General features: G+C 51.6%; 1 protein-coding gene across 1 annotated transcript in view; it reads left to right on the top strand.

Moving 5' to 3' along the window:
- The first annotated feature begins 63 nt into the window (after window positions 1-63).
- ADAMTS14 (ADAM metallopeptidase with thrombospondin type 1 motif 14) overlaps window positions 64-14,137 on the top strand; it is a 32,541-nt gene continuing 18,467 nt past the window's right edge. Inside the window, exons 1-4 of the mRNA XM_027665664.1 lie at window positions 64-154; window positions 562-968; window positions 7,501-7,657; window positions 8,296-8,492. Of these exons, the coding sequence (XP_027521465.1) occupies window positions 82-154; window positions 562-968; window positions 7,501-7,657; window positions 8,296-8,492 (834 nt within the window). The 5' untranslated portion in view covers window positions 64-81. The remainder of the gene's footprint in view (window positions 155-561; window positions 969-7,500; window positions 7,658-8,295; window positions 8,493-14,137) is intronic.

The following is a 14,137-nucleotide window of genomic DNA, read 5'->3' on the forward strand; positions in this document are numbered from 1 at the left end:
GGGGGGAGGCGGTCGCCGGGCGCCGCCCGCCCCGCATCCCGCCGGCCCCCGCATCCCGCCGCATCCCGCCGCCGGCCCCAAATGGATTATCTGCGGCTGGTGCTCTCCTGCCTCGTCCCCCTGCACGGCTGCCTGGCCGCCGGCAGCGCCCCAGGTACGGCCGCTGCCCCGGGGACGGGGGGCCCCGCCGGGGCGGGATGGACGGGGGGGGACTGACAGGTGGCTGCGCCCCGCGGGATGGGGAGAAGGGGAGAATCCGCCGGCGGCGGGGGGGGGCTGTTTGATTTCAGTGGGAACTGGGGGAGATGGAGCCCGGGCGAGAAATAGTTGGCGTGCTTGGCGTGCGAGGGGACGTCAGCCCGAGTTCCTTCTGCTACGTTGGACGCACCCGCTTAAAACTACAAAGCGGAGCCGTGTTGGGACGGAAAAGCAGTTGTTGGGTTTATGGAGCTCCGGCGGGGCTCACCAAAGGCTCCCCGAGTTGGGTTGGCCGCCGAGGTCCCGCTGCCTGAGCGGGATGCTCCGTGCCCGCGGCTCTTTCCCTCCGTCTTGTCTCCGCAGAGCTGCTCCTGTCCGGCAAACTCCGCGAGTATGGTGTGATCGTCCCGTTCAGCACCGATTGCCGGGGTCGCTTCCTCTCGCACGTGGTGTCCGGAGAGGCGGTGGCGGGGATCGGCGATCCCGCCTGTCCCCCCGATCCCTCCCCATCCCACCGCCGCGTCCCCCGCAGCCCCCCAGATGAGCCCCCCCAGCGCCGCTTGCTCTACTTCAACGTCACGGTTTTTGGGAAGGAGCTGCACCTCCGGCTGAGGCCCAACCGGCGGCTGCTGCCCCCGGGCGCCGTGGCTGAATGGCAGGAGGATTTTGAGGTGCTTTTCCGGGAACCCCTCCAGCAGCGGTGCCTTTTCACCGGCGACATCTCCGGCATGCCCGGAGCCGCCGTGGCCATCAGCAACTGCGACGGACTGGTGAGCTGGGGGCTGGCGGGGCAGCTCGTGTGTGGTGCCTGTGTTTTGGTGTGGTTTTCTCTTAAGAGGTGAATGGTGGTGTCCTGAAACCTGATTATTTTGGTGATGCTTTAGGTGTCCACGGCATTCATCGCCCTTTACCTGGCATGTCACCTTTCCCCACGCTGGCACAGGGTTCTACCTGCCTGCTCCTTCCTTCTGTTGGCTGAGCAGGGATATTTATTTAAAGGGCTTGAAAAAATTACCAGTCCCATGCTTGAGCTGCCTCCTGCCCGGAGGTGGACTGTGCCACATGCTGTTACACCCACGGGCTGTGCCCTGCCTCTGGAATGGGTACACCACGCTGGGTGGTGCTGCTCTGTCCTTGCTTGCCTGTGTTTTACCTTGGGACCGCCCCAGGAACTTTTTCTCTGCATTTCCCACCTCTTAAATGATGCTGAGTGAGCTTGAGCTTCTCCTGAAATCACTGTTAGGTGCAGTCTGGCTTCCACCAAGTGTCTTTTTAAGGGAAGGCTTCTCTTTTTTTTTTTCTGATCGTTCTCATGCTCAGAGCCTCCTGGCTTTCTGAGCACAGTTCAGCATTAGTAACTTGCTGCCACAGGGCTTTAATTCCTTCAAATGACTCTGTTACCTCCTTATCCCTGGCGTCTGCTCTGCCTGTGGGTTTCCTACCTCTGGTACGCTTGGGGAATCGCTCATTTTTTAATACCTTTGGCCCGTTGCCCTTCAGATTTCCTTTGAACCAGTTTAAGTCTTGTTTTAGGTGCCAGCGTTGGCTGTTTCCTCCTGGTACCACTCAGTGTTACTCCTGGGTTGGAATAAATGTCTTATTTTGAGCTTTTTTTTTCTTTTGGTTCTTTTTATATATTTCTTTTTTGGTTGCTTTATTCTGGGAGTTCCTTAAGCCAGTTTTGATTACTAGCACAAAAAATTTGGCATTCCTTTCTTTTTATACAGCACCCAGTGTTACTGTACAAGCAGAAATGATAGAGCAGCATAGCCAGAAATACATATTTTGCCTACATATAGTACTTAAATTTTTTCAGCACGTAATCCACACCTTTTGAAGCATCCTGTTGGGAGTTTTGCTGAGGCTGTGAACTTGCAGACATTTCTCCGTGACACAGATTGCACTGGGGCTGGTGAATTTGGGCAGGCTTGGGAGCTTTAAAGGCAGTTCCTATAGCTCCAGCAAATAAGTGATGTGTCTGGAATGGAGACCTGGATTTGAAGTGTGGAGGTTCCGTGGAGGATCTCACTCCCTTTGGCATCATGAGCAAAGGGATGCTGGAAGCAGCTGACACCTGAGAAGCAGCAAGGGGATTTCTGTTCCCTGGAGCTCTGGATGCTGTTAGCATCCAGAATTTAACTTTCCTAGGCTTTAGCCCCAAATTTTTTCCCTTCTCAGCCCCTTGCACACCTCCCCAGGTGGGGTTTGTTGTTATTGTTGCCATCCCTTGGCTGCAGATAGTAATAACAGTGCTGGGTTAGGATGTAACTTGTGCCACAGGATGTGTTTCTGTGTGGATTTATGCAGCCGTGCTTGTCTGGCCACCCACGGCACCCCAAGCCCACCCTTTTGAGCCCACATAAAGGAATAAGTGACCTTTCTCCAGGATAAGGATTTTTCTTTTCTTCCTGCAGCGTATTTTTTGCTCTGTGGCCAATGAATAGATATCCTGACCTCAACCAGGAATTTCCCATCATCTGGGGAAGGGCATGAGGCTGGGGGAAGAGGCTGGGAGGACAGAGCCCAAGCAGGGGCTCTCCTCCTCCCCCAGTAAAGAGGACTTTGTGGTACCTCCAATGTCACAGTTGGCTTCCCTCTTCCATGGATTTTCTGGCTGTGTGATCCTCTGGCTTAAGTCAGTCTGACAGCTACAGTCTGCTCAGGATCCATTTGCTTTGGAGGAGTTGGGAGCCCAAGGGGACCCCCAAAAAGCAGTGAAGAGAGCTTGATTTAGGAAATGGAGCAAGAAACAGAACAGAAACATGGTGCTGCATGTGGATGGAGTGGGAGGATGACATTTATGATCTATCAGAGAAACAGTAGAACATCTGGGAGGGCTGTACACAGTCAGGACTGCTCCTAAGGTGCTCCCCACTAACTTAATGTGGGGAGCACCAACTGGAGGAAGCTCTTCCTTAAGCAAGGACCCTGGAATTGCTGTGGACTTCTTCTGGAAGTTACCCACCAGCTCGGGGAGGGGACTGTGGCTTTGGTATCCCAGTATAGCGTGCGTGGGAGGCGCAGGACCGCGCTCGGCCGCTGGTTTGCGGTCAGGGGAAGCGTTCTGGGATGCTGTGGATGAAGGCTGTGTACACAAAGAGATTAGCCCGTGTACAAACGGAGACCGAGATTATAAATAACGAGGGGGGGGATAAAAAAAACAACCCAGTTTCTTGAAAAAGACAGTACGCACAAAGCCTTTCCTCAATCCATATTTAGCCATGTAAGTGGAGCCGATTCTTTCCCCAGATGCCAAGCCCGTGGCACCTTCCTCGGCTGTTATTCGCCGCAGGCATCCACGCGTGAAAATCTGCCCTTTGATTTTTTTTTTTTTTTGCAAGGGTGTCTCGTACCAGGGTGGGAAGGTGCTGTCGCCCATAACATAATTTCAAAGCTGATCTAAGCCACCAAATTCCTAACTGGTAAAGTAGCATTAGACAGAAATCTCCCCCGGCGGACACGTCTCGCTGCAGCGGAGGCATCCCATATCTTTCCATGCTGGCTTCAGCAGTGTGTGGTCGGCCTTGTTTCCTTCCTGCTTTGCTGGTTGCAGAGATGGGTGAAGGATTATCACCCAGAGGCACCCTATTTGCTTTTTATGGCTGACTTTTCCTCCGGGTTTTTTCGCCATAGTCCTGTAAACTGTAGAGCCAGCGTTTTCCAGCCCTGGCGCCCTGGTTTGCTTCAGATGGGTGGCAGCAGATAAGCAGGGCACAAAAGACCTCAGGAACAGTAATTCATAGGGAATGAGGGGAGATAGAGTCCCCAGACTGATGCCTCAGTGAAAAAAAAAAAAAAAAAAGGGGTTTGTCTTCCAGGATTTTCCTTGCAGCTCCTATAACTGTAGGGTTAATTTTCGGAAGAAAGGTGTGAGATGTCCCACTGACCTCAGCTGGTTTGGGTCTTATATGGGTGCAAGGGCTTTTCTCCCAGGGGATAATCCTAATTTTTGGCAGTGAGTTGCAAACCAAGCCCTGTTTGGGCTGAAGACCTAATCAATCAGCACTGAGAGTGCCTCCATGTCCTCACCCCACCAGGAGTCCTGGCTTGTGTCACCTGATAAAGCAGAGTCTGTAGCCATCCCAAAAATCTCTTGCCTTGGCTCCAAGAGCAGGGAAGAGGAGTCGAGGAGGGCAAAGTGTTGAATTTGATAGGCTGCAAAGCCTGTGCTGCAGACAGAGAAGTACCAAAATGGTGATGGAGCACCTGTGGACCATGCGCCCTTCTACTGACCCCCCCCGATGCTCTCACCAGGCAATGCCTGGATGGAAGGGCAGTGGTGTTAGTGATGGTGTCTGTGTTCACACTGCCTGGTTTTCTAGGACTTTTTGTCCAAATTAAGTGTAAATCTCATAGGAAAAATACATACTATGCACGCAGCTGGCTTCCCCCTTCGGCACTGTTTACTTCTCTGGCTGAGTGCAGCAGCTTTATTAATTTTTCCACATCTCAGCTCTGTTGAAGTGTCAGAATTTCCTGAATTCCTGTGGGAGTTGGAGCTTTTCACCCAATGGTGGTGGACGAGCTGCTTACCCAGGGTTCTGGGGGGCTCCCTCTTAGTGAGGCTGGATTTCGTCTCTCCTGTAGCCTGGGGAGCTTCAGGAGAGCTGGAAAAGAGACTTCACCCTCTGTGAGCTGACAGGAGTGAGCTTGGTGTTTTCCTTAAAAGAAAAAAAAAAAGTGTGTTTTCCCTCTTTCCATGGAATTGTCTTTAAAGGACCATTTTCTAGTTTGGTGCTTACCTTCACTGAGAGCTGCAGACAGCATCTCATGTTAGAAATAGGAGTGATGGTCCCACCAATCAATTTAGTTCAATTTGGTATTATTAAACCAAATTAAAATCGAGGATGGGAGAGCACATGGCAAATTGATCACTGAGGATGGGATTGATCTCTTGGAAAGAGCCCAAAGAAAGCTGAGTATGGCTTTCTAGGTGGTGTCTGGCCTTTCTTATTGGCTGCCTACAGTTATAACCTTCCCAAAATGCTGAAATACAACCCGAGCTGCTCCTCTTTAAGACCAGGCAGGTTGGTGCATGGCCTGCAATGGTGTTTTTTGAGTTGTTCTGGTTTTTAATTTATTTTTGTGAATGCCAGGGTGAGTGCTGTGTGGTTTCTGTTTCATTCCTTGGGCTGCTCTGATCAGATGGGCACACAAATCCTCGCATTATCCGCTTTGCCATCGGTCACCACCAGCGTCGGCAGCGTGTTGCATCCCGCCTTTGGGAGAAAGTCTGGGCTGCTTTATTTCTTGAGCCATCTGTAATTAGTCACGAGCTGTAGAGCAGCTCAGACCCAAGTGGGCTGTGGCTCGGGACCAGGCTCTTTCACATTTTAATCCAGCCTTGCCCCGGCGCGGCGGCACAGCTTTCCTCCGGCCGCCTGACTCAGCAAGTCCCGGCTTTCGCCCTAAACCCATAAACCGGCTTTGGGGTGCCTGGTCCGGGGTGAAACGCCCCGTGGCAGGGCTGGGAGGGGGTGGTGGTGTCCCAGCAAAGCTCCTCCTGGGGCAGGGGTTGCTTCTTCTCCGTTTCTTGTAATACAGTTAAGGGCAATGGCTTAGACTGGGAAATTAGGAAAAATTTCTTCATGGGAAGGCTTGTCAAGTGCTGGCACCGACTGCCCAGGGCAGTGGTGAAGTCGCCAACCCTGGAGGGATTTAAAAGCCATATGGATGTGGCACTTGGGGACATGGTTTAGTGGTGGCCTTGGCAGTGCTGGGGGAGTGGTTGGAGTTGATCATTTTAGAGGGCTTTTCCAGCCTTACTGATTCCATGATTCTGTGACCTGCCCCATCATCATGGACTCTTCAGCTATCACTGAACCTGACTTGTGGGTTCAGTCCCTGGCTTGTTCTCTGCCTCATCGCCACCACCTTGCCTGGTGCTCCAGATTCTTGACTGAACCTGGCTATGGTCTTGATCTCCTTGGCTGAGGGTAGTGGGACAATCCCCGGCTGGAGAGGTCCTGCCCTGGGTTGACCTGAACGTCTCCTGTGGGAAGGATCTGACATATGTGTGTCAGGCAAGTACTTACATTCCTTGGGAAGGAGGTGTAAAACAAAACCAGGCAAAAATCTGCTTTGCAGAGGAGTTAAGCAGCCACTAAAACCCAAGTGGAGCAGGAAATTTGATGAAGTCTAAGGGAGCCAGATTGGCCGATGCCATGATGAATCCAACAGTACGTGAATGGAAAGGGGATCTGAAGATCCAGGTGGGCTTGGAAGAGCCCCAAACTCTGTCCAGTATACATCTCTGTATACATTTTATTTTTATTTGATTTGATTTGATGAAAACCGTTCCAATCAAAACCCTGATGAGGACTCCAGTAGGTAGGAGCTGCCGAAGGCTTTGCTGTAAGAACAGATCCATATGTTCTGCTGGTGCTTTCCAGGCAGCAATTCAAGAGCGGGCAGTGCCGGAGGAAGGAACGCACGCATGCGTGGTGGAGGGAACTGTGAAAAATTCTGGGCTGGGAGGGGTGCTGCCCACGGGATGGAAGCCAAATCCCAGTGATCCTTTTCCTTGCCTGAGGTCTGAGCCGGCCGGCGCTGCGGGGTTTGAGTGCTCAGGCTGATGTAAGAGGGATTTGATGGGAGCTTGGTGTTAATTAGGAGCAGGTCGGTAGCCAGGACAACATTTCCAGGGATGTTTGCCCTCTCATTGATCTTCCCTGTGTTTGGGAGGTGGAGTTGTAATGCTTTCCAGCTTCTCCTCCGACGGGATTCCCCTGCGCTAATTCCCAAACGCTTTGTGGGGCAGAGAGAGCACAGTTTCTTTTTTCTTCTTCTTGTTGCAGCTCTTAGGGTTGGTGAAATGGCAGATTTCCTCACTGGCGCTATGGGAATGGGATGGGGAGGGTGCAGGGAGGTGAAGTGGTGTGTGTGTATCCTGTTATCCCTTGAGTTCAGGGTTCAGCAGAACTTACTGCTGATGAGAAGAACAGAGTTTCACTGCCATTTAAAGACATAACTTGAGTTGCAGCCAGGTTGTTTTTTGTTGTTGTTGTTTTGTTTGGTTGGTTTTGTTTGTTTGTTTGTTTTTCTGGTTGGTTAGTTTTTCCCTTCTTTTTAATTTTTTTTTTCCCATCTGCAAGAGATTAGCGTGGTTGTCATAGATTAGCATGGTAATGGAGCCATCCCAGTGTCACAGAGCAGCAACAAGACAGGTTTATTTGGGGTGGTCTTCATAATTATGTGTGTTCTGCATCAATCTTTAATGCATGTGTTGAGTGTATATGTCCACCTGTGCCTATACAAAACCACACCTTTTTTTTTTCCCCTTGATTTCCTTATGGAGTCCAGGCTGGCTTGATTCGGACAGACAGCAACGAGTTCTTCATCGAGCCCCTGGAGAGGGGGCAGCAGGAGATGGAGGAGCACGGGAGGGCCCACGTGGTGTATCGCCGGTCAGCCATCCGGCAGGACAGCGCCGCGCCGCGCCACGACCTCCACCCTGAAGGTAGGGGCTGCTGGAATCTGCTCTGTCCCAGCAACTGATAATAAGTGGGGAGAGGATTTCTTCTTCCACGTGCCCCCTGGCTTGTACTGGTTTTAGCTGCCAGCTGGGTTGTTAGTGAGAAGAAAGGAGTGACAGTGCTGGGCTTGGAGGCCAGCCTTGGTTTAATCACCTCCATGTTGTGTAATGAGGGTGGTGGGGCACTGGAAGTTGTTGCCCAGAGAAGCTGTGGCTGCCCCGTTCCTAGAAGAGTTCAAGGCCAGATTGGATGGGGCTTGGAGCAAACCTGATCTAGTAGAAGGTGCCCCTGCCCACGGAACTTGAGCTTTAAGGTCCCTTCCAACTCAAACCATTCTGTGATTCTATGATGATTCTGTGAACTGTGGGTTCAAACACATTGTAGAACCATTTAGGTGGGAAAAGACCTTTAGGATCAGAGTCCAACCACTAACGTGCATTTTAGCCCTGGTACTTCCAATTCAGAGCCATTTCCGCAGCACAGAGCAGCCAGTCAGAGTTAAATATCCTGTTTGGAATTAAATATCCTGTCTGTTTTCCCTGCTTTGCTTCTGTGGAGTGCCGCCATGGTGCCAGGTCACCTCAGTGGTTGTTTGTTTTTCTGCCCTCCATGCCTTGCCCAGTGCCCGGGGTGCAGGTGGGTGACCTCCCCAACTCCCTGGAGCTGCTGACGGAGCGCCTGGGGGACACGGAGCGCAAGAGGCGCCATGCCAGGAAGGATGACTACAACATCGAGGTCCTGCTGGCTGTGGATGACTCAGTCGTGCGCTTCCATGGCAAGGAGCACGTCCAGAACTACGTCCTCACCCTCATGAACATAGTAAGGCTTGGCTTTTGGGGGGAAGATGTGACTCCCATCCTTCCCTTGGCTTAGTGCTCTTCTGATGCTGCAAATCTGTCACCCTTGGAAAAAACGGGTTTGGGAGGGGAAGGAGTGCTGCAGGAAGGGCTGTGCCTTCACGCGACTGGCTCTGGCATTTAACAGCTGTGGGAATTGGAGGGATGGAAAGCAGAGTCCTTTGGTGTGATGTTCCCCTGGCCAACGGCAGGGTCTGGTGTATTGCTGCTGTTGCTCTCTGTCATCCAAGACCAAGAGCATTTTCTCTTTCTCCTGACTGAGACTGTCTCCTTCTCATCATCAAGATCTCTCGCCTTGCCTGGCGAGGTTATGGGGCAGATCATCCTAAGTGCAATCACACAATACCTACAGGATGGACAAGGGATCAGATCCAACCAGCACGGGTTTAGGAAGGGCAAGTCCTGTCTGACCAACCTGATCTCCTTTTATGACCAGCTGACTCACCTGGTGGATGAGGGGAAGGCTGTGGATGTGTCTGTCTGGACTTCAGCAAAGCCTTGGACACCGTGTCCCACAGCACACCCCTGGAAAAGCTGCAGCCCATGGCTTGGTCAGGGGCACTCTGTGCTGGGTCAGGAACTGGCTGGAGGGCTGGGCCCAGAGAGTGGTGGGGATGGAGCTGCATCCAGTTGGGATCCTGTCACTACTGGTGTCCCCCAGGGATCAGTGTTGGGCTCAGTCCTGTTTAATATCTTTATTGATGATTTGGATGAGGGGATTGAGTCCACCATTACCAAATTTGGGGATGACACCAAGCCGGAGGGAGTGTTGATCAGCTGGAAGGCAGGAGGGCTCTGCAGAGGGACCTGGACAGGCTGGAGAGTTGGGCAGGTTCCAAGGGGATGAGGTTCAACCAGGCCAAGTACCGGGTCCTGCCCTTTGGCCACAACAACCCCCGGCAGCTCCAGGCTGGGCCAGAGTGTCTGGAGAGCAGCCAGGCAGGAAGGGAGATGGGAGTGAGGATGGACAGGAAGCTGAACAGGAGCCAGAGTGTGCCCAGGTGGCCAGGAGGGCCAATGGATCCTGGCCTGGATCAGGAACAGTGTGGCAGCAGGAGCAGGGAGGGGATTCTGCCTCTGTGCTGGACACTGGGGAGGCCACCCCTGGAGTGCTGTGCCCAGTTGTGGCCCCTCAGCTCAGGAAGGACATGGAGAGGCTGGAGCAGGTCCAGAGAAGGGCAACAAGGCTGGGGAAGGGACTGGAGCACAAGTCCTATGAGGAGAGGCTGAGGGAGCTGGGGGGGCTCAGCCTGGAGAAGAAGAGGCTCAGGGGAGACCTCCTCACTCTCTGCAACTCTCTGACAGGAAGGGGGAGCCGGGGGGGGTTGGTCTCTTCTCCCAGGCAGAGATCAGTAAGACAAGAGGGCTCGGTCTCAAGCTGTGCCAGGGGAGGTTTAGGTTGGATATTAGGAAGAAATTCTTTCCAGAGAGGGTGATCAGCCATTGGAATGGACTGCCTAGGGAAGTGGTAGATTCTCCATCCCTGGAGGTGTTTAAGACCAAGGCACTTAGTGCCATGGTCTGGGAACCACAGCAGTAGTGAATCAAGGGTTGGAGTTGATGACCTCAGAGGTCCCTTCCAACCCTTCACAGATTCTATGATTCTGTGAAATGATAGAAAGGAGAATGGTTGTTCCTTATTTAGTTAGAAATTATGGTATTTTATTATTTATTCTGTAATGATAATGTTGATAATTTATTTTGAGTAATATTTGTTGGCAGAGGAAATATTTTTATAACTTTTCAGAAGCTTTTTCATGCTCCTTGGAAAACTTGTGCACCCTGAGGGTTAGTTAGGTTTGTTTGAAAAGGAGTTTAGAGCAGCTCTACTTTACAGCTTCTGCAGCTCTCCTCACTCGGAGGGATGGGGAAGCCTGTGCTGGTTCCCTACATCCCTTTTCTTTCCTTTCTAAGATAGAAACATCCATATTCCCTGAGTCCTGAGAGATGTGGAGGGATCAATATTTATTCAGGTAGCCATCTTACAGGAGGTTTGTTGTGCCAGCACCTGAATGTCAGCAAAGAGGGTACATGTTCGAGGATCTCTTTCTCTCTCCCAGTTTTGTTTTGTTTTCCATGCTTCATCCTCACCTCTATTAATTTTTTTTTTCTTTAAGTACTCTTTTACGTGGTGATGGAAAATGTTGAAAAGGCTCAACCAGTTCAGAAATAATGAAGTTATGAAGGTGCTTTTGGTTTTTGGGTGGTTGGTTGTTGGTTTGGGCATTATTTCTGCCATATTTTCGGCAATGAAGGGGAAGTTATCAACATGGGGGTAAGGATTTGCGGGATTAGAGGGCGATGGGGTGGAGGATGAGTGATGTGGCTGCTCCAAAACAGAGAAAATGTTGGCTTTAAGAAGCAAATGCCTTCGTTGCAGTGTTTTATTCTCCGGCACATTGTCACGATGCCTGTGGTCGGCTGCTCTTGGCATCACTCAAATTCCCTCTCTGAGTGTTTCTCCCGTTTCTTTACTAAATCGTCCTGCAAGTGGGAAGCCACAGGGTTCCCTGCTCTGACCTCAGGCTCTTCCCACGTTATGGGGGTCGGAGATGATGTCGTTTTTCCTTTCCCATCTTGTGGGGGGTGGGAGGGATGGTTTGAGCGCCCGGGGATTGTCAGCTCTAATCAAAAGGTTGGTTTTCAAGCACATTTCATGGTTCCTTCCCTGCAGGCAGGACTTTTCAGGGAGTGAATGCACGGGATGCTGTGCTGGGAGAAGGGAGGATGCTGCCTATTCAATTACAGGCGGCGCTGGAGACTTTAATGAATTAAATAAAGGGGGGAAAAAAGCAGCATCAATAAAAGGGGGGAAAATCCCCCTCAGGGATAATACATGCAACAAATACTTCCCTCAAGTGTTATTTCCTTCTGTATATTCTTCCCTCCCCTTCTTTCTTTCTGGTTTTTAGTGCGTTTTCTTCCCAGCTTTGCCGTGACCTCCGTCCGCCTCCTCTTCCCTCGGCGTGCCTCATTTCCTTACCGGCTCAGATTCCTTAAAATACCCGATTCAGCAGAAAAAAGAGCGTCCTGCTTTCTGGCCTGGATGGCAGAGGGAGGGAGAGAGGAAGGTGGTGGGGAGGAGCGTGCTGGGACCACACAGCTGAACACTAATCCCATTAGTTGGAGGCAAGGGGAAGGAGAAGGGACTTGGCCAGCCCTCTAACAAGGAAAGGACTTCATGAGCTGGGCTGGAGTAAGTCGGGGAGTTGTTGGGAAAGTTTTCTCGTTTAGGAGTTTTCCTATCAAGATATATCCCAAGGAAAGGGGGCAGCGAGCTTGGAAGTTGATAATAAACTTTCCTGGCTCTTTCTGGGGTCTCCATTGGGTGCCAAGGGGGTGGTGGGACATGCACCCCTTCCCAGCCCTGCTGTAGGTGGGGTCCTGCGGCTCTTCCCAAGGCACAAACTCCTTTATTAGGAACTCGGTGTCAGCTGAAGCTCGGTGATAAATGATTTGTCACGGAGAACTCTTCTCTTTTTTTTTTTTTTTTTTTTTAACAAAATCCCTCACAGCCCTTATTGCGCTGCCAGAAATGTGGATGCTTTTCATTCAAGGGCGCTGTGTCCATCCCGGGAAGCTGACAGGAGGATGACTGCTCCTTTTGTGCACCTAAGAGCTTCCCTGCAGGCAGGCTGCCTTCTCTGCGAGCTCCCAGCCTGCATTCCCAGCCTGCCCTTCCCTTCTTAGCTCGGATGCCACACAGGAATTTGGGGTCAGGTTGGCGGGAGTGGGAAACGCTTCCTTTGCTGTTGCTTGCTGAGCACGTCTTGGTGCTCCAAGCTGAGCCTCCTGGTGTCCACCTGACCAAACCTTGTCCCTCTCCCTGTCACTGGGCTATTGGAATGAATATTTGGTGTTGTGGTGGCTTGGAGAAGCCATTCCCATCTCCTGCTTGCTGCCTGTGGCTGGGATTGGGGTGTTACTGAAGGAAAATTAGCATCTCCCAGCCACAGTGCCTGCTGGGAGTGAGGGCTGGGAACCGGGAGGGGATCCAGCACCACTTAAGGGGGAGAGGAGAGGAGATACTTTGTGTCCTGTTCTGCTTTGCAGCCTCTGGTCCTTCAGTTGGCCTCCTTGGTTTTCTTCTCTGGACTTCCCAGCACTTGTCCCTGATCCTCTCAAGTCTGGGGATGGCCCCACTCCAGTGGGAGAAGCCAAGCTCTGGACTGTGTTAAGCCTGGGCCTGGTCTTAGCCAGTCTGCTGGGTTTTTGTCGGATATTGCCCATGATTTGGTTAAGGATGCAAAGGTACTTGGTGTTTTCCCATTGTTTCAGGTTACTAGGGAAACCCCATGAGTCAGAGCCCTCTCCAGGCTGGGACTTGCCTCACTCCAGCTGAAATTATTGTTCCTAAGGGCTGAGCAACAAAGAGTGCTACTGAGACCCCATGAGGAGAGGGTTGGGGGAAAAAAATTAAACCTTCAGCTTTAATTTTAACCTGGGCTTATCTGAAAAGCCAAGCTGGAACGTGGATTGCTCAAGGCAGGAGCTTGCTGCTGTTTCAGGAAACCAATCTAAAATAATGGGAAAATTCTGGTCCTTCTGGTGTATGGGGTTTTGTGGGAGAGAGGGGTTCGTGAGTCCCCTCCTTGCTAACTGATAATAACAAAAATACTTTTGATGTCTCTTGTGTGTCCATGCACTTTTTTCCACCCTCTCTATAGGCTTATGTGCTTGTTGCTATGATTTTGGGACAACATACCTTGTTGGCGAGAGAGCTCTCATAAAATCTATAGTTGTGCCCTGCAGAGCAAACCTCCCCTTCCCTCTTGTTCCTCTGTTCCTCTGCTCAGCCCTTGCAGAGGTGCTGACAACAGCTTTGTGCATCCCTGCAGGGCATGCAAGCCCGAAAATGTGGTCAGGGGGACTTTTCCCTCCATTCCTAATCCCTCAGCCCCAGAAAAGAGGCTCAGGATGAATCCACCAGCATGAAAACTGAGGAAGGGAATAAAAGAAAGGAGTTTAAAGATGACTTGGCTGTTCTGAGTAAGCGATCCGGGGTTTTGAAATGTCAGCTGTTCTGCTGGTTTGGCAAATTCTTCTCGTGTCTCTCCCTTTGTTTTCCTTCCCTGAAGAACAGCGAGGTCTAGACCTCGTTGCCAGTGCGGTTTGCTGTCGGGATCTCGCGTCTGGGGCTGCAGGCTTGGGGCTGGCCAGAGGCTTGCAGGGATTTAGGTAGGCAGCATTCCCTGCTCCCAGCACCAGCGAGGGTCTGAGGGGGGTCCCACGCACAGGGTGAGTTCACTGAGCATTTTGGAGAGGATACGCAGGGGTTTAATGTTTCTTTCATTGTAAAATATTAGTATTGTCCCCTTGGTGTGGCAGCGATGGGGGAGGTCCTGTGGGCTGGTTTGCCTTTAATTCACAGCAAGCCTGAAGGGCTGGGCTGTTTATAGGTGGAAAAATTCCCTTTTAAATGAAATAGGAGAGCCTTTCTTGCCTGGTGTCAGTGTGAAACAGGCTGGGCATGTAACCACATGGGCAAGAGGGATAAGAAGATCTTTGTCCCATGTCTTCAGGGATGTGGGTCCCTTTACCAGAGCCCTTTGCTGAGCAGGTATTTTTTGGGGGAGGGGGGGGAAGGGGTTTCTCTGAAGACACTGA

Source organism: Corapipo altera, unplaced genomic scaffold, assembly GCF_003945725.1.
Source record: "Corapipo altera isolate COAL_440 unplaced genomic scaffold, ASM394572v1 161, whole genome shotgun sequence".
Classification (NCBI taxonomy): domain Eukaryota; kingdom Metazoa; phylum Chordata; class Aves; order Passeriformes; family Pipridae; genus Corapipo; species Corapipo altera.